This window comes from Lagopus leucura, unplaced genomic scaffold (genome assembly GCF_019238085.1).
Source record: "Lagopus leucura isolate 7727_CA_CO unplaced genomic scaffold, USGS_WTPT01 Super-Scaffold_1, whole genome shotgun sequence".
Lineage (NCBI taxonomy): Eukaryota > Metazoa > Chordata > Aves > Galliformes > Phasianidae > Lagopus > Lagopus leucura.
The window spans coordinates 2,593,613-2,617,199 of NW_024962250.1; the positions used below are offsets into that span (position 1 = coordinate 2,593,613).

Consider the following 23,587-nt stretch of genomic DNA (forward strand, 5'->3'; position numbering starts at 1 on the left):
GTGTCTATTATGTCCTTGTTACTGCACTAAACCTCTTTACTGATTTCTGTGCATCCTTTGCATCAAATCTTGTCTTATCATAGATTTTGCAGCTGCAAAGGCTAGTTTGGATCTATCTTTAAGTTCATGATTTTTAGTTTTCCTTCAAATAGGAAAGTCTTTCTTTCCTTCCACTGATATGTCAGGGTCAAGTAACTTACTTAAACCAACTGGTATGGGTGGAATTAACGCTGAGCAAATTGAGCATTTACATTATTAGCTACCTGATTTCCTGCTGCAAGCAGGTAATTAGATACCTAATTTATAGACTTTATATAACCAACTGAATTCTCTCAGCTGACCACGAATAAAAATTTCTGGATGGAAAAAATGGAAGTCATTAAAACAACAACAACAAACAGAACAAAACATAAAACCAATCCCCCCAGACAGCTTCCTGGTAAACTGGGATGATTTCATTCCTTTATTCCTAAAGTAATAATCATAGAATCACTAAATGGCTTAGTTTGGAGGAGACTTTAAAGATCATCTAGCTCCTACCCCCCTGCCACAGGCAGGATTGCCAGCCATTAGATTAGGCTGCTCAGGGCACCATCCAACCTGGTCTTGAATGCATCCAGGGATGAGGCACCCACAGTCTCTCTGGAAAACCTGTTCCAGTGTCTCATCACCCTCTGAGTAAAAAAATTCTTCCTAACATCTAACCTAAATATACCCTGTTGTAGTTTAAAACCATTCCCCCTTGTCCTGTCATTATCAGACCATGTAAATATTTAGTTCCCATCCTGCTTGTAAGCTCCCTTCAAGTACAGGAAGGCAGCATGAGATCTCCCCGTAGCCTTCTCTTCTCCAGGCTAAACAAGCCCAGCTCCCTCGCCTTTCTTCACAGGAGAGGTGCTCCAGCCTTCATCTTCTTTTTGGCCCTCCTCTGGACCCACTCCAACAGAGCTGCATCCCTCCTGTACTGGGGGCCCCAGGCCTGGATGCAGTGCTCCAGATGTGGACTTACAAGGGCAGGCCAGAGGGGGACAATCACCTCCCTCTCCCTACTGGCCATGATAATTGACTGAAATTTATTTTCCATATATTCTCACTAGAATCAGAATCAGATGAAGAATAATGAGGTCTACTACCACTGTTCTTCAGACTGCTGTTTCAGGTGACTGACTATAGCATAATTTTCAGAGAAATGATCAGCTCCAACTCCTTAGTATGGGAGATTTTCTACCTTCTTCATCAAGCTTAATATTGCCCACAGTCCCAAAAGACACTTTAGAAAGGATTTAATTAGCAGTTTTTCTAGCAACACCAGCAGAGGTGTCAAAAGGTGAAACTGCTGTATTTTCAGTGCCCAGCTTTTCCTCTGAAGATGGGCATTTTGAACAAGAGAAATCACAATGCATACGTCGTAGTGGCCAATGCATGTTTTGAGAAATCAGAAGGTTTTTACAATGTTTATCCTGCATTTATGTTAACAAGGGACAATTTCCAAAGCCCAAATACAGCCACAAAACAGGAGTTTTCTCAAGCTATTCTGAGAAGTTAGTTTTGCTTGAAATGGGAGAGGGTAGGAATCACATATGGAGGGAGCTAGAGTTGCCAATCCTTACAATTAAGCAAGTCCTTCTGTTTGCACTGCAGTAAATCTGGTAGTAAATAACTTTACAGATTCCTTTTCAATCTGAACACAGTCTTCTCCTTTTGCTTTGGATTCCCAGTAGCATTATTTCCACTCTTTTCAATGGTCTTTTAGTGCAATGAGTCACTTTGAACTATGACACATGTTTTAGTGCTACCACTAAAGTTTGTGCTTTGCCTTTCCTGTAGATTAATTAGGTACTTCAGCATTTAAGTACCTTCCACAAGCAGTAAAACCATATACTGTTATCTTAAAAGCTGATGATAACAACAGCAACAATAAAATGTGACTGGGAACCCTGATGCTGCTTGTTGTGGTTACAAAACACACAGGTCAGTTGGATGTTGACACAATAGGGATTTACTTTTGCACTCAAATCTGCTTAATTTTATCCTCTAATTCTACCCGGCATGAGAAAGAAACGTATTGATTATCTGGTTTTAAAGACAATCAATGCTCTAACAAGTACATGCCTCAAAAGCTTCATCAGAATTATCAAATAATTAAATATTTTCTGCAACCTTGAATGCTATGTGAAGTATCTTCCTTTACAGGTCAGTGGTCATGCACTTCTTTATGGCTGAGTCCTTAGGAATTTTATATTTTACTTTACCTATGATTTACTCTTCTCTGAAACTAAACTCTGAAATGTGATTTAATGCTTGTTCTACTACCCTTCACTGAAGGCTGGGACATAGTTTGACTATTTCTCCCTCCTTATGAAGTGACACATACATTTAAAAAAGTCATAGACCAAACAGATTTGTTGCCCAGTGTGGCTCCTCAAGAATTTAAGATATTGATAGCAACGGGGTAACAGGCAAAAAGCAAACCAGCTATTGCCAGGGACTGAAGTAACTGTGAGAAGTCCTGTACAGTGGGACAATGTGACAATACATATATTGTCCTCCTGTGTGTGTCGTGATGATGTTCTTTAATTTTAATGTGGAGATTTTTTGTTGTTGATGTAAATGAAACTTGTAACATGTGCTGAATGTATATTTTAATGACAATTTGGCTGAGTAATATCTATAACTAAACTACAAAAGAGGATATTGTCTATTGAATTTCAGCAGTTTAAAGGGCTCTAGCTCTTATTTATTCCTTTGAAAAATATACAGCCTTATTATTCTGAGTATATTTTGAGGAAAGAGGAAACTACCATTTAAATCTATGGATTTACACTAATGTAAAAATGGATGAAACAAGTCCCAGGACGATCTACTTCCCATTTACAAATTCTACCCACACTATAACCTCCATCAGAATATAAGTGGTTGGAAATGGAAATTTTGTCTTGTTACCCTTTACTATCCTCTTCTGTTGACTCGTGAAGGTGTCAAGGGGAGTATTGTGCATACACATTTGTGCTGATGGGAACACATGGCTGCTTTTGAAAGGGGTGGCTGCTCAGGGTCTGCACATACTGATCAGATGGCTGACAGCTGCTCCTGCTGCTTTTCCTTTTTATTCAGGGCTCCAGCACAAGAACTGGACTGTGAATACTGAGCTATTAGTGTTGCTTCACGAATGTTGAATGGATGGTATTGATTTTTTGAAAAGATGTTTGGAACAGTAATAAAAATAAAAAAATCAAGTAAAAAATGATGAGGCTTTACAGATAGCCAATAAAAGACTCCACAACAAGTTAGTAAACTCTTGGGCTATTCAACCTTGACAATGTCCTTTTCAATCTGAATCCAATCTTGCCTCCATGCTTTGAGCAGCTAGCTGCATTTGTTTTCACCCTCATGATGCAACACTGGCTCAATGAGCTGCCCTGAGCAACAGCTTGCACTTTCATACTGTCACAATCTACCCAGTCACCCTGCAGGAGTAGAGAAAGAAACGTGAGAGGGAAGACCTGGAGTAAATGATAAAAGTCCTGTTCATCAGAAGGAACTTCTAAAGTCAATGGGAGCTCACGGCATGTGGCAGCTGTGAAGCCAGACCCCTTACAGACTCCAGATGCACTTCCCAAGCACACACACATACTGTGCTTTCCTAGACTTTCTGATTTGCAGTGTTTGATTTACTCCATGAACAGGTGAAAATAACCCACTCATTTTTATTACAACTTTTATTACCCAACTAATATATATTTTTAAAAATACAAATGCAAAGCAGTTGTTGAGCACAGTGGTTTAAAAATGTAATTTAACTTTTACTGTGAGGTGATAATCCTTAATGATAGCCAAACCTGACACATAACCATTCAGTACCTTTCAAAATAAAAAATGAATTATCCAGAATTAAATACTTGAAAGATTTTTGTAATGGAAGTCCCTGAAGAAAACTGACCCTCAGCATCTGAATATTTCATTATTTCTGACACAAGGGACTTAAAAATCACTTCAATTTAAAAGCAGATTAATTAGTCTAATTTTAGCTCATTACACTAACGTAAAATCAGAGCAAGGCAGCTATAAATTAGGCCAAATATTTCTAGAACTACTCGCTAAGATAAAAAAAAAATTAAAATGGGCAATATGGTCTTTGTTTACTGACAGATGCTAACACTACTGAGTACATGAGATAACATCTTTTCCTAAAGGAGTTCTACCACATTTACTGGGAATGATTGGAGAGTAAGTTATACTACTGTAAAAAATAGAGCACTAAGTTACCAATATCTGGCTGTGTGTTTGTACGATGCCCTCTGTGATAAGCTTCCTATATGGATATTACAAAAACATACATAAGAAACAAAAAATGCTCATGAGTTTTGAAATATAACTGAAATATTGAGATAATATCAATTTAATAAAATGATCAGTGGGAACCTCAGTAACCCATTTGGTTTCAACTACTGCTAGCTGTTTTAGTCTCCCAGTTGAATACAAATCAGTGGCACAAATCTATTCAAATAATCTCCGAAGAAAAGACTTTTTCACTGGTGTGGTTAACTTCATGGTTTTCTTTTTGTGCAGTCGTTTCATGGGTTGCTTTTTCAGACGCACCACCTTTTGGGGAGTTTGCAGCCCTTTATTAAGGTCAACATGCTCATTGCAGAAGTACTTGACATTTGCTTCGGAGAGCCGAAGGAGCATGCTCTCTGACAGATCCATACACTGTGCATGAACCCAATGGCCAGACCCACTGGAACACAAAATCATTGCAGGCTTGTTGAGTTCTGTTGAATAGAAAGGCACCCAGGTGTTAATGTCAATATTGCAGCTGGCACAGCAGATGATCCAGTACCCTGTTTCTGATTCATCTTCTTCATCATCTTCATTGTAAGTATCAATGTCATCAACATCAAAGCTACTGGCTTCAGCACTAAAAGAAAACTCTTCGGAATCTTCAAATGGAGTGGAGTCTCCTTGGTCTTCGGTAGATGCCTGACAGCATGCTTGTGATGTCAATTCTTCTTCTTCATCCTCGTCTGCTCTGTTGCATCTCAAAATGTAGAAGTAGTTTGCATCTGAGATTAACTGTTTGTTGGCACCAGGAATACCCAACAATATGGACCCTTTGCCCATATCACAGCCAAACCACATCCTACAGTGTTTAATATCGGGTGTCCAATCTGGGCTTGCCCTTTCAACAATCTCTATTTTATTATTTTCCAAAATTATAGTGTTACAGATCATCCGTTTCTGGTTGTCAGACTGGTAGCCCCCAACAAGGACGAATTCAGTATCACCAGTCTGAGTCACAATACCACTCGACACAGATATTCCCCCTGGCAAGATAGAGCAGGTCACAGCTGGGCTGCCCAGAGGGAGATCAACTTTTAGCTTGTAAAGGCTGGGAGGCCGGGTGTTATTTTGAAGTGAATGGCCTCCCAAAATGTAGATTGTATCATTCCTGGCAACTGAAACATGAAAGGAAAGTCCATCTTGAAGCTCTGGAAGTATGTATGACGTACAGCATCCAAACTCAAAATCAACAAGAAACACAAATGGCAAACAGTCAACTACACTATTCCATTTTTCAGTAATTCTCTGTGCAAGAGGAATATATGATCTACCTCCAAATATAACAATCATGCTTTTTCCCCGGCTATGAACTACATTAATTGTATGCCCGTATCTAGCTTCAGGGACATCTCCATCTAGATCTTTCTCAGTGCATTGAAACGTGGTTTTCTTGGTAGTTTTGTTTACCACCTTCATAATGTAAACCTTATCAGAAAGATCATTGTTAGGTGTTTTCCCACCATGAATAATGTACTGGTGCTTATCGGACTCCCCATCGCTTCTAAGCGTGCAAATAGCTGGGTAGCGGAGCGGGGGAAGGTAACAGGAATCCCTAGAGAAGGCAGCAGGTTTCATTTTGAGCTCATTCTGCTTTATGTCAAGGAAGAAAACACCCGTGGGACAGGATCTCTTCGGCCATCCTTTCTGCCCAAAAAAGAAGACGTGTCCATCAAAATTCAGCAGGGAAGAACCTGGCTGAAGCAAGGATGAATTGCTGACAGCCGATACCATCTGCAGTGACATCGCATCTGCTGGCTGGGTCATCCTGCAGTATCTGAGGCAAACAACACAAAAGAAAGATGTTTTGAACACTCGGAGAGTATCTGCTTGAACAAGTGGCATTAAAATTGCACGTCAGTTCTCTCATCATTTAAACTGCATGCCAGTTATGCAGAATTTTGAAAAAATAATAAAAAGTAATATTTACAAGCATAACGCTTGCTTTCGTGGCTGCTGGCCAGCCTTACTGCTTCCACTCGAGCAGAGCACTAAAGGCCGCGCTGCGGGCGCGGGGCTCCCATGGAAACGCCGGCCCCGGGGCTTGCTGGGGCCGGTAGTTTTCCTTCGGCGGCTCTACCAGCCTCGTCTCCGAGGCCGCCCTGGGTCTGGCGGGCCGCGGGCGGTGAGTGGGCCGCAAGGGCCGGGGCCTTTCCGCACCGCTGCCGTCAGCGGGCGGGCCCGCCGCCGACTGCTGGCAGAAGGCGGGTGCTTGTGCGGGGCGTGCGGCGCTGGGGCGGTGGGGGGGAGGCCCGTAACACGCGGGTTCCGCTGTGCTCGCCTGGGCTCCCCGGTCAGTGGGACCGGCCTCCTTAAGATGAACAGCGTGCGGGACTACAAGGCAGACGTCAAGATTAGTGGAAGACTTGTGGAGCAGTCGCGGCCAGCCGTGTTTCTAACCGTGTTAGTGCCGCACGCTGCTGGCTCTGTTTAGGATCGATGGGCTGACTGCCCCATGCTTTTGTCTTGCCGTCATGTTCATCTTGGGGAATGCAGCTTGGATTTGTCATGTATGCTTTCATGAGTACGTTCCAAGCTTTTTTTTTTTTTTTTTTAAACATGTTTGTCCGAAAATCTGCAGTAGTTAATGCAGTCAGCCTGCGCAGTAACACTGCTCGGGAGAGCAAAGATGCCAGGGAGGAAACCAACTGACCAGTCTGTAGTGACAGCAGAGCTGTGCCTTTCAGTCACTGCCCAGTGCTTGGGTGCAGCCTTTGCCAAACCTGCGTAATTTAAAGCTGTGAGCTAGCTTCAAAGTGCAGAATTTGAAGAAAAAGCCCTGCCAAAAGACTTTTGAAATACAGTTTCTCTTTATGAATTCTTTAGGATTTATGTTTTTGTTGTGCCTGGTTTTTATTTTGCTGTAATAGCAAAAGCAAGAAACAGAGGATTCCTTCTTTAAGGAAGGATGAGTATCGTCTAGCGGTGTGCCATCAAAATCTGGGGATTCCAGAAGAGCAGCACTTACAGCAAGATTCATGGTGGGGCTGATTTGTGGGACTGATGATGCTAGCTACTTCAAATTTGCTTGAAGAGAAATTTGCCAAATTGTTTACATTCAGATGAGATGCCAAACAGAAATCTTTGCTGCTTGTTTCTTACAGCTATTAAAAAATGTTCTTTTTAGAGGAGTAAATTTGGGTTTACTGGGCTGTATTTCCTGTCTTTCGTATTGTGTGGTTACATAGCTTCTTTGTTTTTATGGTCTTTAGTAAAGTAAATGAACTTCCATACTGAGGTTGCCATGAGCACACAATAAGTTAGGATTATGGTATTTTCCTACTGGTTTGTTTTTGAAATCGAATGAGTATTAAAATGGCAGATAGTTTAATCAACATGTTGACAGTGTCGAGTTCTTAAGTATATACTATCCAGAGAAACTGTTGGAGATAGAGTGGAGAAAAGACCAATCAGGATAATTAAGATAAAAATGAGATTGATACATATACAGAATGTACTGGTTAAATAAAACACACTTAAAAGCGTTTCCTTCTTGTCACTGCTTAATATTCCTTGGGCTTTAAATAAGTAATCAGTTCGGTAAGCGAAGGAGAGAATCTTTATCCTGGGTTCTGTGACAGCAGTAGTTCCTTAGGCCCTTGCTGGGATTGTTTTGTCTTTCTGGGTTGTTCCGTGCTACTTAAAGTGTGTTCACGTTGTGTGGCTGATCTTGGGCTGTGCTGATTTCCATTTCCAAGCTATTACTAACATGACATAAAAAAACCTCCAAAACAACACCCATATTCATGTTAATTTCACAGTAATTGGAATGTTGCCAAATAGTGAATGATTAGATCTTAGGAACTGCAGCAAACCAAAAGCACCTTTCAGTTATAAAATAAGGTATTTGAACAGCACTGATTAGACATGGAGAGAAAACAGATTGCATGATAGCGTGAAGTCTTAGTTGGTAAATGCTGCTTGCTGACCATCAGATTCTGTCATTAGTTTGTAATTATTTGCAACTTGGCAGGAACACAGTTATCTACAGTACATTTAAATTTGTTTTGCAATATTATATATTTTTTCTTTTCCTCTGACTGATCTGCAGGGTCTCCTTTTGCAAAGCAGCGAGCAAGTGCTCTTTCCAAATTCTTCAGAATTGAGATAATATCCAGACACCTGCAGAGCTTTGAAGTACTCCATAAAGAGGATTAAGAAAGCAATTGTTTTGAGAAATAGTATTTAAAAAATTTCATACGTGCATCAACCAAGCTTGCTCTGGGTAAAACAATAAGTCAGACGTACCTGGCTGATGGAGTGCTTTTGTGTCTTCCAAAATCTTTCTCTGTAATTGAGATTCAAATGTGAGCACTTTGAGGAATCTTCTCTGACAGCACAGGGGCTTGTGGCATGGAGGGGAATCTATCTGCTCAATTTGCAGATGTGTTCCTGAGAACTCAGTCTACTGTGGCTAACTGGCTGTGACCGTTTTTTTTTTTCTTTCTTTTTTTTTTCTTTTTCCTTTCCTCTCTTGTCTTCAGATGGCACAACAAGAAACCCACCAGCCTTTGGGAGCTTTGCAGCTGAACTAGTCGAACAATTGTTAAAGCTCGGAGCATGCACTTTTTTGTAGCTTAATTCTTCACTCTGCTTAATCCATCAAGCTTGTGATCATTTTTGGAATTTTTTTAGTGCCAGTGTACTGTAAAATACAAGCTGAAGTAATTTTTTTTGCGTGTGTGTTCAAAGGTATACTAATTTCTATGTGTAGTAAAAGAATGAGTGAGGACTGAATTTCCAGTCCAAAGTCCACTGAAGTCAGTGACCCTCTGATTAGATCTTAAAGAATGAAAACTTTTCTCCCTTCTGTGCATTTTTCATCAGATTCACAGAGCTTTTCTTCAAGTTAGACTCTGCAAAGTGCTATGGGAACATATCCTTTCAGCAGGCAGCAGTACTGGGGCACAGAGGATAAACCACTTGTATAACATAGCACAGCAAGTAAACTGAAGAACCAAGAAAACAATTCACTCTTCATAGCTCTTTGCTTCTGTTTCCTTGAACCTCACTCACTCCTGAGTTACAACATCTGCCACGCAGTATTTTAGAAATGCTCCATCTCCCATTTGAAACTGCAGGGAGAACAGAAATAAGAACAGCTTGTAGTGGAATTTGGTTTGTACAGGAAAGCAAACACACCCAATGTTTGTGAAAAATCACCTTGAGACATTGAAAAACTGTAATGCAGCTAGGATGTGGTAGAGTTTCTCATTTGAAATATAGCAGTTGCAAGGCACTGTGCCCTGTATTGTCCACATGGGTCTATTAGTTCTCTAGCAAAACAAAGTATAAAGGAAAACATACTGCAAAGTTCAAGGCCAGAGTACTTAGCTTCGCCCATAACTTAAGGATATTCAGATCAGATGTATTGGTATTTTCAGTAGTGCTTAGATGATGTTTGACAGATTTGTATCGAGCGCTTCGCATAGTCAAACCCTTGTTTGGATCTGAGATCAAAAGATCTACTGGCAAAAGAGATACAAATATTTAAGATAAAATCCAACCTCCACTTGTCTTGTTTAATATTTTATATTCATTTCATTCTCCTTTTGCTACTTGATTTGTCTTATCTCTAGAAATTCTTTTTCTAATTACTGTGGATGAGAAAACAGAGAAATTAAAGTTTGTTGGCAACATCATGTTGGTTTTGGATGAGGATGTGTTCTGTCCAAAATGGTCTTCTGTAACTGTCAGTGACAAACTGCTTTGGAAGAGCTGCAAGCAGCCAGTAGCTTTGGAATAACATATCTACAAAGAAAAATCATGTTCAGAACTGTGCAGTTCACAGCAGGAATATCTAGGGTTTGCAACTTGAAATTATTTGGCAGAGAACCAAGGTGAAAATGAATCAATAGACTTCTTTGCAATTTTCTATTTTAACAACGTTGACATGCTATGTTTTCAGCAGATTGCTCATTGTCATGGAGATACTTTGTTGCATTTCATTTTTTCCTACTACACTTAATTAGGTAATATATGATTTACATTTTCATTCCAAGTGTAGTAGGCGACTGCAACACCCAAGTCATTCCAAGTTGTACTGAGATATTTCCACACCTGTCATTATATTATCTGCCACTAAACCTTCATCCTTCAGGAGTGGAGATGGCTCTCCGTGGATTACAGCAACACACTTCAGGGAGGCAATACAGGGGATGCCATCCTACTTGTTTGTGGAAGCAGCCATCCAGGATGCAAATATGTGGCTAGATATTTAGCCAAAACCCAGGGCTCAAACTTGTAGAGGAAGGAAGGCATGGGGAGTCCAGCGTCCCAAAGTCTTCAGTGTTCTGTCTCATCCAAAACCATCAGTAAACAGTGTTTAACATATGAGTTACAGAGCTTTATCTGTAGGGTTGGTTTAAAACAGGTGATTACATCGAGCCCTGCTTTGATGGTAACATACTGGAAGATCACACTGCAGGGGGCGGTGGCTACTGTGCTTCAGAAGTGTTTGGGCACAGGAGATGTTACCCTCTGTCAAAGGTCTCTAGGTGGTCTTTGAAGTGCATGTCACTTGTGAAGCAATTGGGAATTCATAAAAACAATAATAATCAAACAACCAAAAAAACCCCCAACACAACAACAACAACAGAAACCTAAATCCTCTGATCGTGTATGGGACTAACAGAATAGCACTGAAACCGAGCAGGATCAATGTGTTTACTTGCAATTAAAGCTCTTACACATTCTGTAAAACCCTCTGCAAGCTGTGTGTTTTTGACCATCAGGAAGGTCGACTCTGAGGCTTGGTAATGCACTTACATAAGCAGATGCAGCTCCCATTCAAGCAAATTGCTGATGCATTATGTGTGCACCCTTAAGACCTTCTCCTGCTGAAGGCAGTGGCAACCATCCAGCTGATTTAAATAGGATTAGCTGCTGCACATCGCCCTGAATTGAGAGGTGCTGCAAGAAGCATCATTTGAAAGTTTTTGTGCTTTATAATTGAAACTTTTGTTTCTAGCTCATTCCTGTGGCTGTTGTGCCCTGCAGCTGGTGGTGGCCAGGGGTTTCTGCTGTCAGGGTGGATGGGTGGGGGGAAGAGAAGTAGGGCAGGACTGTGGGCAAGAGGTTTTCTTCTGCAACCGTAGCTCTGCAGCTGTTTAGCCAGCAAGGAAACAGCTGACTGCCTTCTGGAGAGTAGGTAACCTTCTGTTCTGCACCACTACAAATGTTTTATGCCTTCCTCAGTGCAGTCAAGAGCCTGCAGGATCACTCCTTTCCCTTGGCCCGCTTTTGAAGTGTCATCCTGGGATGCTTGTATTATGTCCATATGCAACCAAAAACATTTGAGGACACTGTGACATTGCAGCTTTCCATGCCTCCTTGCTGAAGTAGCCTGGCCAAAGGAGTCCCTAAAATTAAGGTCTTTCTAGTGCAGCTCAGTATATGAAACCTTTGAGAACAAGAGCTGCTAGAGAAATGTTTGCTGCTTTGTTCTGTATTGTGGTTTGTAAAAGAGTAAGATTGCATTTATGAGGTGTTAGTTAGATCTTAAGTATTAGAGGCTCCTTTGGAAAAGGTTAGTTGTGACAAATTGTGTCCTGCACTGGCTGTACATGACTAAAAGATCAGGCATAGTCCAATGGTAACAGCATATAAGATGTGAAAATTATAAATTTGTATTTGATCTGATTTGTACATAGTTCATAAAATCTTGAGCACAGGTGTATTTAGTGATAATTTCCGTGAGCCCACAATTTATCACAGTATTTCTGAATATCCTTATTTTAATTGAGAATGCAAGTTCATAGTGTGGCAGCCTGATAACCACCAGAAGTTTTGGAGTACTCAAAAATGCAGGAAAACCATATTCCACTGCACTTTAGAAATTGTTTAATGGAACTAATAACTGCGTAATTGAAATCATGCTAATATTCACTTGATTTGCTCTGTGATTCAGTGCAGAGATTTCTGGTTTGGCTTAAACTGCTGTGAAGAAGGCAGCATTTTGAGAAATAAAATTGATTTTGCACAATCTGCTGATGATCAGCAAGACTAAATGAATGATTGCCTCAAGAATCCTCATTATAGTAATTTGGATGAATGAGCAGGATTGAGATGCGAAAAGAAGAAATAATAGTTGCTGCTTAAATGAATCTCTTACTAATATTTGAGTCCAAATTTAACTATTCAAAGCCAGCACAGGGAGAGAATCAGATGTCTTTGCCTTACTTTCTTTGACTCTTGAGTTAGTTTGATGCCCTTTTGGAAAAAAAAGGACAGTTTTGGTTTCAAAAGAGTAAAGAGTTACTCAAAAGAGAGTAGTAGTTACTCTCCATCTGAACAATGTGGACATTTCATTCTTAGAGGTAAGAGTGTATCCAATCCTTAACTGGTGGGTTTATTCCAATCCATTACCGTAAGTTAAGATAGCCTATGTTATTTTTTCTTCCTCTTGAGAGTCTTTTGGTCAGCCTGGTTTCAATTGTTTACACTGCAAAACATCTCTGCAGCTGACACATTGTGGAGTTCGTTTAAGAAAGGCCCAGTAATAAAGTAAGTGGGAAACAGCAGAAAACCAAAGTGAAATAAAAATGAAAAATACAAAAAACTCTGATAGGTTGAGCTCAGTTTCTGAACACCTTGTAATGGTATCATCCATCCTAACCACATGTTCAATTTCAGGAATGTGTACTGCGAATGCTGACATCTGTGCTTTTATTTAGGCTGCTAGAATCAGACTGTGCAGTTCTTCAAAGTAGTTGGAAATAAGTGGAACACGTAGGTATGGCTCCTCTCTATTGGTTGGGTGAAGAAGGGTTCTTCAGAAAGAACCTAAGCTTGCATTTGAACCTAACAGGTTCTTCGTACCGGTGGTGTCCTGATTCTGTAGACTTAATTTGCAGCTCTGTAGCTGTGCAAGGAAAGATTGAATATGTGTTGTATTATTACTTCTGTATTCCATTTTTTTATTCATTTCTTGCTTTAGATTTTTTTGAACAGAACTGTGATGTTCTCATAAAAAGCAGTGGAGATAAAATAAACAGATAGGGTTTTCTCCCCTCTTTTCCAATATAGGATTTGTTAAAATATGAATAATTCAGAGAACTCAGGTTACCTAATATATTCTTTGTGTTTTTCAGAAGAAGAAAAAAAGAAATGTCACCTGTGAATTATAAGTTATTTCCCTAACAATGGTGAATGGCATTGACACAGTTGGTAACAGCTCTCAATATATGAGTGTCAGCCAACAATAGCTATCTTGGCTGTAGCAGAACTACTCTGGATATGCTGCTTTGTATTGGACAAAAAATTGGTCTGTATTTCAGTAAAGAATGCTGCCCATCTTCTCCTATGCTTGAACTATCCAGGACATTTTCTCCACTGTTTTTAAAAGAAGATTACTCTTTTGGTGAAGCTTTTCCCAATACATACATATTGAAGTACATGCTAGATGAAAATGCATAGGATCAGTGTAATGTATGTTTAAAACCTTTAGGGATAACTTCGTTTTTAGACTATATCAGGAGGATTCAGGTATAAAATATTGGATTATATTCTAACAATATCCAACGATGGCTTTTTCATGATGTTAACTTTCTGGTTTTCACTATTGCAATATGGCTGAAATTTTGTCAAGTTGAATTCAGCATTGCACCCTAGCTAACAATAATGACCAAAAGCTGGTATTCCTCCAGGGTCCTGTTGTACTATTGCTCCTCCACAGCTTGATCAGTACAGGATGGTAAAACTTGAAGTGGTTTCCTGAGTTCTAATGAAGTAAGAACTGAGCTATAGCAAAATGCAGATGCCTGCTCTGGGTACTTATTCTCAAGCTGATGACCGGGTGTCTGGGTGGCTGCAGAACACAGCATTCACTGAGACAGCTTCTGTTTAGCTTGGTTAATTATACAAATGTCATCCCCCAAATGGCTTATCAATTTTCTATCTTATTAGAGCATTTTAGAGTAAAGGAATCTTTGATGCCAGCCCTCCTCTGATTTGTTAATAAGTCAGTCAAACTCTCTGTGACTCAGTTTTGCTAATCTATGATTGGGTATAATATGTGCTTGTTCTGCTTCATGAGACCATTGTGGAGTTTATTTCATTAGTATTTATAAGGACTTGGAGATCATCAATGCCAGAGAAATACAAAAATTTGTTATTACCGTATTAAATATATGTATGTATATTTTTTCCTTTGACACTGGCTTTCCAAATCACTGCAGTGTTTCATATAATGAAATTTACCTCAAATAATGACTGTAATAACTGAACAATAATGAGGAATGGCATTGCTTCCCTCTGAAACCACCATAATTTGCAAAAACCATTCTGAGAGTCTGGTAAATGATATTCTTCTTGGTCAGTCCACAGAGATTAATATGTGTTTGACTTTGCAAAACATTAGTGAACTCCAGCTTCAGCTTGTGTAGGTATGCAGGTGTTTTCACATCCTTGGAACATCTGCCTTCTTTACAAGCTGACAATCCAGCAATATTAGAGTTTGACATTAGAAATGATGCTGTATTTTCATTCCGAGCTTGTAACAATTCTTGCTTACTCTTATTAATTATAAAATCAGGTTGGCAGTCCTTCCTTGGTGTATTTGAAGATAGGTTTGAAGTTTTGCAGAAGAACTGAGGTTTCATTCCCAAAAGATGGTTTCTAGTGCTGCAGTAAATTGAGGGAAGATGCATGGGAATGTGTGAAAATCAAGCAGTAGGTGAATAATGCATTCCTGTGTCCTTATTACATTTATGTCTGTAAACTGATTGTTTTCTAGTATGGTTGCTACTGTGGGAGAGAGTGGCAGCTCTGTATGTCTGTGCCCCCACCTGTGTCATCCTACTGCTAGTACTCCAGTCCCACATGTACAAAGAATTAGTAATATTATTAACTATTTAATATCACACAGCTGTTAAAATGTATTTACACAAGAAAATAACGTGTGGTGTTTCTGCAGCTCTCAGCATTTGTTCCCCTGTCAAGACAGGGTCCTTGCTTTCCTATATGGCTGCCCAGTTCTACCATACTCTCCCTGTCCTGTGTGCTGCCTCAGTGTGCGCATGCACATTGTGATTTCACGTGCCCTACACAATCTGGGTTTTGTGGCTTTGATGGTATAGTGAGCTGTGCACCTGCAAAATGATGGATTTGGTCCAAGTTTTGAGTGTACAGGTGTCCTACTTGCAAGATCCAGCAAGCTAGTGAGTGGTGTCACTGTTTCTGCAAAGAAGGCGGGGGTCTGACAGATCTGAAGACTAACAACTCAAAGTGAGGGGAAGGAACCCCACTGAGAGAATCTGGCTCTTATGTGGCCCATTTTATCCGAGAGCATAAATTTCAGGCATACATCTTCACACTTTCTCTCTTTGTACTTTAAGTTACTACATGCCCTTGAGTTCAGGGGAAACGTGGTACATAGTCCCACTGAAGAGACTTGGACTTCACAAGGAGTGAAGAAAAAAATGACATTCTGGGGGTTATAAATGTGGGTTAGGGACTCTTCAGTTCATATCTTTGCTGCCTACAGATACACATGGTTCTTTTTTTTATTGCAGGAGAAGCCTACTAACCCAGACATACCTATTTGACTGGCAAGGTGTGGATTATGGAAGAACAACTGATAAACAACTGCATCCTTGATCAATTTATTAACAGCCATGAGCAGTCATACGAAGAGTTTCTTAGCACATTCACTTACCTTTTGAAAGGTATGTACATCCCAAATCTCCCACTAGAAATTGCAGCCTGAAAGGATGGTAAGAAGTGCAGCAGTAGTATTTAGAGTTTAGCTTCTGATGCTTTTATTTCTCCTAACAGCAGTGAAATCCCTAATGACAGCTTTCCTTAGTCTGGTTCACACACTTACAGGTGGTTTGCTTTCTTTAGGAATATTGTGGGAGGCAATATGTGGAAGGCTAGGCTTTCCTTATGTAAGTCCCATGTCATTTTGCTAGGGAACTGTGCATAAAAGAAGCAGCTACGGAAAATTCTTTGTAGTACACAGTGGCCTAAGATGTGTGCAGCTTGGATAGTTTCATTGTTTTAATAGTGATGGCTTTCTGTGCTATATTATGATAAGCATAAAACTGGCTCTACAAATAACTTGGATGAAGGGATATCATATTAAGATAATTAGGTTGAAAAGGTCTTCTGCTTTACAGATAAAATAAAGGGGTGGAGCTTAATTTTGATCTGAGTGTTACAGGAAGTTTAAATTTGTATCCCAATTTTGCAGCTCAGGTTCGCTTATTCTGGCTGTTCTTTCAGGTGCAGTAAAAATAACTGAGAGTTACATACTACTCAGTTACAATTCTTTTTACTACAACTTTGCACTAATAATATCCTCATCTTATTGCGGAAGTACTGTGTTTTCCAATTACACTGTGTGGCATGCTCCGCTGACTGGCATTCAGAAGTCTGGCCTGTACTTGTCCTTCAGGCAGAACTAAGTGTCAGTCAGAGGCACTGAGCAGAAAACCAGAGGGGGAGTCAAAACTGCCTCAGAAATAATCTTGTGGCAGCCTTCTGTCTCTCATTCCAATAAAAAATAGAAGAGAAAGGAGGCACTGGGAGGTGAGATAAGAGGATTGAAAATTAGCTTCTGGTCTTTATGTATGATTGATGCACTGGGGATAGGTCCTGTCTTAGAAGCATGCTACATATCATGATGCTACTTGCAAAAAGCTTCAGCGTGTATTTCAGTCACTTTCATTGTCACTACAGCATCTGCCACTAAAACTTAGTATATCAAAGGTAGAGTTTTAACTGAGTCAAATGCTTAGAAATGTAGCTTCCTATGCTGGTGTAAACACAATAACGCAGGTTGTTTTTCTCCTGTCTTCATTTTCCTTTAAAAATACCCAAAGGTGTTGGTTTGCATTATAAAACTAATGACCTGTAGAAATTCTACGTAAGGCACAAGGTATTTTAGCATCAGAACAGTGCAAAAACACTGTGCAAAATATCACATTCTTAGTTTTTCAATTTTGCACTTGAAAAATAAGTCATTTGGCTTTAAAAAAATAATTCAAAAAAGCAACTGTAATAGCTTAATAAGACTATCTGTTGATAGGCTCCAGAAATGTTCACTTTCATGTCATAAGTTCAGATATTCACTGTGGAGGTACATTTGTGGTCACTGTCTAATAAAAGCTGTCCATTTACAGATTATCTTTCTGAATTTGGCCTGATAGTAGTGTAGATCCACACTGCATCTTCATACAATGAGCATTAGTGTTAGAATTTGCAGTCCTGTCTCATTAGATATAGAGATATGTCTGTGTACACAAATAACCAAAGCTATTCAGTTATGTTTGTAAATTAGGTTGTAGCATTGCAAACAGAAGAAAGAAATAGAACTCATTGGATTCCACTGATTTCAGAGTACTGTATTTGTATAAGGTGACTTTCACTTGTACATAAATTTGTACTAGCTCCCTAGTTGGGTTGCAGGGATGTTTTCACCAGAAGTTTCTGTGTTACTCTTGCAAGCATCTCATAAGAAGCTGGTTCCCTAACTAATATGTAATTTTTCTTCATTAATTAAATTTACACACAATAAAACTAAAAAAATATATGTATATTACCATGAATACAAAATCCAAGCATCACTGACTGCTCTGGGCTATCTAGACAGACCCCTTTTGAGACTGTAAAATGTTAGGCTAGACTAAGCCCTTGTGGACACATTAGGGTCTTCTTCTGACAGAACAGTTCAATTCTTGTAAACGTGGGAAACCGAATATTAATGAATTCTTGCAAGCCTGCCTTTTGCTGGATTTTTAAGGGTTGCTAATAGCCTATTAAAGGCAATCTTATGTTTAGAATGTTGTTTTTTTATATCTGAATGTGATATTACCTTTTGCTTCTCTGTACAACATGAAATGAGATCAAATTCTTCATTATGATATTTGAGAAAATACTCCTTTTAGCTTGAATAGAACAAGATTTGGAGTCAAAATAAATCCTTCTAAATCCTATGTAACTTATTTAGTGATATATATGTGATTTAAACTTCATGGGACCATAAAATTGTATCTTTGATATAGGAATTTAGTCTTCCTCATTTTGGCACTGTTAAAAACGCAGTGACTCAAAGTCTATTTGTTTTAAAGTGTGCTTGCTGATGTGGCAGAATTTTATAGACTAATAGACAGTAAATTATACTGTAAGGCTTTTCCTTCACTTCTACCAGATCTAATAATGATAGAACATGGATTAACTTACTTGAATGATGTGTAAGAACCTTGAGCTGAGCATTTTAAAGATATATTTTCCAACAGAACTTGATCGATTGTAAGTGCATAATATCTATAAAAGTATGGCAGCACTCTCTACATGACTGGAAAGAATTTTAATAATTTTTATTGGCCATGTAGCGGAAAGACATTTGAGGGCAGGGCTGCTAAAAAGTCCCTTTTCCTGTGTATGGCATCCAAAGGGTGTTTTTTTATTAAAAAGATGATATTAAAATGAATAAATAGTTGAAAGGGATGGTGAACCCATCGTAATACAAATCAGTAATTAGAGCACAGGCCTAGAAAACTGAAACTTTTCATACTCTATTAAGATTTTTAAGAGTTTTAAGTATCTGCAGAAGAAAGACCACCTCTTTTGTTCAAATCCTACTGATGATATTGGTAAGAGAAATTATTTTGTTGATTATTTTAATATGTTCATTAGTATTGCTTGTAGAAGCACTAAATGCTCTTATGTTTATGCCAAGTTAACATGTTTGTTTTTTGTTATTCCTTTAGCTTTGAGTAGAAAAGGTTTCATAACAGCTAACTAGCATTTTTCTGGGGTTGTACAGCTCTGCTATGATGTTTAAATCCAACAAAAAATCATGAATGATGTCTTGACAGTACAGTTAAAGAAGCCTCATGAATGTTGGATTTACAAAGGAATTCATGATGCTGTTTTCTGTAGGGTTGGCTCATGAGTCATCTCTTCAAAACTAAATGCTAGAACAATTTTGGATCTATTTCAGTGAGAATTTGTCTGATCTGTGATTTTTTAAAAAATTACTGCATGGGGCAAAAGACTCTGTCTGGTCTTATAAAGTGAGTTGGAAGTTTAATGGAAAGAATTTGGTGTCCAAAATTAGAAGGCAGCATTTGCTTCTTTTTCTTAAACTCAGAGAGAGACTGGGAAATTCATTCAAACACAAAGTGTCTCCTTTGATCTTTTACCAAAAAAAAGAATCATCTAGATTTTAAGTTACTCATTTCTTACTTAAATGTCTTTATATATATCTATATAATTCTGAATCAGCCAGCTGGTAGAATAAGAAGCTATTGCTAGAATAAAATTCTTAGCCGAACTCAAGCTTTGCTTCACAGTTTTTCCATGCTTCTGGCTGCTTGACCACTGCGATTAAGTTCAGACCATTGCTGCTGTTAAGTTTGCTCTATTTCATGTACTTCACCCTACTTGGCTCAGTGTTGAGGGCTTTGATCAGACCCATTTCCAGGTAAACTGAACCTTGGATGTATACTTTCTAGCCCCACTGCTGCTCTTTTAATGCTTCTGGACACAGCAGGCTGTCAGGCAGAGGAAGCTGGACAGTGGCCGACAATCTCTCTGCTTCCAGGTGGAGTGCAAGAGCTATCTTCTATGTTCGGATCAAATTAATTTAATTCCCCAGTGAAAGCTCCTGATGTATTTAGTTCACAGTCCATTTGATGGTAGCTATCTGCTTCCTTTTTTTAACCGTGATAAGAAAAAACAACACCTTTAAACTTCCGAGATAAGTGTCAGTAAAGGCACTTTACAAATTTGGGTCTAACCACAAAAAGCGTGGCAGAAAACTATTTAAGAAATGACAGTAAATTCACTTTAATTTAAAAAAAAAATGGACCAGTAGGACAATGATAACCCCAAGAGAAATTTGCAGCCTTCTTTGTATGAGTGGATTTGCCAATAAAAGCAACTAGGCAACTCAATAAAACTAATTAAATTAATCTGTCATCCCCAGGGAACTTAAACAGGGCATGAAATAGGGAAGCAGCATCATTTCAGAGCTTTTTATTGATGTGTTTTGCTGGATCATTGGAAAGAATTGGTTGGGAGAAAAAATTTGCAATTTTCTATTGATCATAAATGTAGTAGCCATCTCTGTAACCTTCATTTGATGTAGTATAGAATCAAATACCATACAGAACCCCTAAATGCAGAAAAAAAGACATAAAGATGCAAGCACAATGGATTATTAATTATTTTTCTTTCCTGTGATGCCTCTCTTACTGAACAATTTTAAAGGATTTTCAGATGGAAAAAGATGTATTTTTATCTGTGCATGACTTAGATTATATCATTCTGGAATCAAAGGAAGGAAAATATTTAGTAGTTTTGCTGTTGATGTTTTGGTACACATAGTGGTATAGCAGTGGTATATTGGCTGTAGTGGTATATTGGCTCTGGTTGAATTCTGTTACACTATATGTAATGATAAGACAGGATGAACCCTTGCTCTGCCTTCTCACCTTGCCTTGAAAGGCATCAAAGTGTGCTAAATGCAGCTGTTGGCTGTTTCGTGGCACTCCAGTGAGGTGAGGAAACACTGTTAGCTCTCTTTTTCTATATGAAGAAATAGCACAAAGCAATGATGAGAGCCATATAAGGGCTTGACAGGACAACCAGAAACAATAACTGTGACCTCAAACTGTGTTTAGTGTTGAACCTTCCATAAAATTGTGGGTTTTTTTTCTTTTTTTTTTTTTTTCTTCTGTGTCCAGTATGAAATCATGTAGGAATGGCTACTTTCAAAGAAGTATGTATTTGCCATTTGTTAAAACCAGGTCACTCTGAAGATAACTTAATTTCTTAATTATGATGTCCAAAATCAAGTATTTTTTAAAGTACTTGGGATCTGTGATTCTTTTGAATTTTGTTCCTTCCCGCTGCAATCTTTTTATTGATATTACTTGTTAAAAAATTAATACCTTTTGTGGATGTCAGATGCTTTAATCTGACACGGTTTGTTTTTCCTTACAGTGCTTATCTACTTATCTGCTTGCGCTGAATTCTTCTACAATGCAATTACACAGAAGGTTTTTAAAACTAACCCTGTTCTGATTTATTAGACTGCAAAACAAACAATTAAAAGCCTCCAAGTGCAGAAATAATTCTAAATGTATTGTTTTTTTTTTAGCTGACATTCCAAGTATGGCTCAGAAATGTGGGGTTCCTGTATACTGCATGGGAATTCTCCTGTTAGCTACTGTCAAATTTAAATTTTCCTAAACTATCCCTCAAACACAGTTTTGTCTGCACTTGGAAAAGAGTGGTGCAGATTTTATGAAGCCATCAAAAGCATTCCCACCTTTATCAACTTCTGGAAAAAAACTTCAAGTTCTTACATCCTGATACACTCTCAACGCACTGTAAAATACTACACACTGTAGTCTGTTCTTTTCAAAACATATTTTTCCCCCACAGCATAAACCCCCTGTATGAACTAAAAAATCAGGTTTAGTGTGTTGGCAATACTTGGTAATGGTAGATGCCTCATGGTCCTGGCAGTATTAAGAGTTGTTTCTCCCTTACTTGGGCTGAGCTGGTTAATAGCAGCTGAGAGTCTGCCCTAAAATGTCTGTCATGGCTTTCTGAAAATTGTAAAGATAACTGTTGGTCATTACCTGTTGGAAGAAGCAGGATTTTGTTCATGGAGGCTGCTGAGATGCTCAAATGCACATCTGTTATGTGGCTTAACCAACGGCATTACGGTATTCAAATGCAGAAGGTATCTGACACCAGCACTGTTGATCTGTGGAAGAATAATGCATGTATTTAAATGATCAGCTTGGATGAATGTGGTATAAACAGGAAATATTGCCACTCTTCTAACACTGACAATAACTAAAACCCTACAGAGACATAGATATTGATACAGAGAAACAGTACATAAAAACACAGCATATAGATTCCATTAAGGAGAAGTGGAGAGATACTGATGTAGTAAAAGAACAGTTAAACTTTTGAAAATGAAGAGCCGATTCAGTTATGAATAAGTATTGCTGTGCATTAAGCTAAAGCGAATGTGTGGGTGGCTGAAATATGCTTGATGTAACCAACAGTCATTCTTCTTTCCCCAGAAGAAATAGATACGGAAAGTCCTCTCCTGTCTTTTATTTATTTATTTTAAAAATACGTTAAAGTAAAATAGGCAAAAATGGCAGCTAGAAGTAATAATTGGTACTTAAAAGATTACATGTTACTTGTCCCAGTCTACAGAATATTTATTTATCCTAGCTGAGGACACAGAATCATAGAATCGTAGAATTGCTCAGGTTGGAAAAGTCCTTGAAGATCATGAAGTCCAAATGCAACCTAACCAAATTAGCCTAACTCTAACAACCCTCCACTAAATCATGTCCCTGAGCACCATGTCCAAACAGTTTTTAAACACATCCAAGGATGGTGACTCAACCACCTCCCCGGGGAGCCTCTTCCAGTGCTTAACAACCCTTTCTGTAAAGAAATGTTTCCTGATATCCAACCTAAACTTATCCTGGCACAACTTGAAGCCATTTCAACTTATCCTGTCACCTGTCACCAGTGAGAAGAGAAAAATCCCACTCTCTGTGTAAGCACCTTTCAGATACCGGAAGAGAGCAGTAAGGTCTCCCCTCAGCCTCCTTTCCCCAGACTGAACAGCCCCAGTTCCTTCAGTTGCTTGACATCACATTGTGAACTTTCATTAGCACACTGGTATTAGTGAGCAAAGAATCAAGGCTATATTATTGAACATAGTAAAAGTTGATCTTTTAAATGAAACAAACAAACAAAAAACATGGAGGCAAATAGTGCTTTTGGATAATTGTCTGTGATTTAATCAGGGTAAGATCAAAGATGTAAGGGGAAGGGCTATACTGATTGAATCTCTGTTCTGGCATAAGCAGAAGAGAGTTCCATAGACATCCATTACACTGGTGCAAGGTTGCAGTGAGGGAAAGGGGAACCAGCAGCATAAAACTCCCTGTTAGTCAAATAGAAGAAGAAATGCAGAAATGGAAGACAACGATGTTTGACATGCTTGCCTCAGTGTGCAAATTAATATTCATAACATGTCTTGAAAGTGCAGTAAGTTGTTATTTTCTCAGCTTCGCAGATTGAGTAACTTTGACGGAGGAGTTCTGCTTTTAGTGTTGCCATGGGATTGGTGTCATTGAAATCAGTGAGAGTTTTAGCTGAGAAAGATTTCAATAGGACTTTAGCAATTTGGGTGTCTAATAGTTAGATAATTCAGATGCCTGTGGCTGGCAGATATGATACAGGATCTATGGAAAAT

The 23,587-nt window shown here is 38.8% G+C and overlaps 2 protein-coding genes across 2 annotated transcripts in view; one reads left to right on the forward strand and one right to left on the reverse strand.

The window, feature by feature from the left end:
* Window positions 1–4,496: 4,496 nt before the first annotated feature.
* On the reverse strand, window positions 4,497–21,972 carry RAG2 (recombination activating 2). The gene is made up of 3 exons (XM_042871742.1): window positions 21,936–21,972; window positions 15,995–16,041; window positions 4,497–6,115 (listed from the first exon to the last, which is right to left on the reverse strand). The coding sequence occupies exons 2-3, from the start codon at window positions 16,012–16,014 to the stop codon at window positions 4,498–4,500; spliced, it is 1,638 nt and encodes a 545-aa protein (XP_042727676.1). The 5' UTR covers window positions 16,015–16,041; window positions 21,936–21,972; the 3' UTR covers window position 4,497.
* Window positions 6,398–23,587, forward strand: part of LOC122180213 (intraflagellar transport associated protein) — a 41,283-nt gene continuing 24,093 nt past the window's right edge. Inside the window, exons 1-2 of the mRNA XM_042871751.1 lie at window positions 6,398–6,463; window positions 15,852–16,004. Of these exons, the coding sequence (XP_042727685.1) occupies window positions 15,902–16,004 (103 nt within the window). The 5' untranslated portion in view covers window positions 6,398–6,463; window positions 15,852–15,901. The remainder of the gene's footprint in view (window positions 6,464–15,851; window positions 16,005–23,587) is intronic.

Bases quoted from the DNA above. Each gene is read 5' to 3' on its own strand.
- RAG2 (XM_042871742.1), bottom strand. From the start codon at position 16,014: ATGTACATACCTTTCAAAAG. The intron at 6,116-15,994 runs GTAAGTGAATGT...TGTTTGCCTCAG, and splicing joins ATGTACATACCTTTCAAAAG to ATACTGCAGGATGACCCAGC.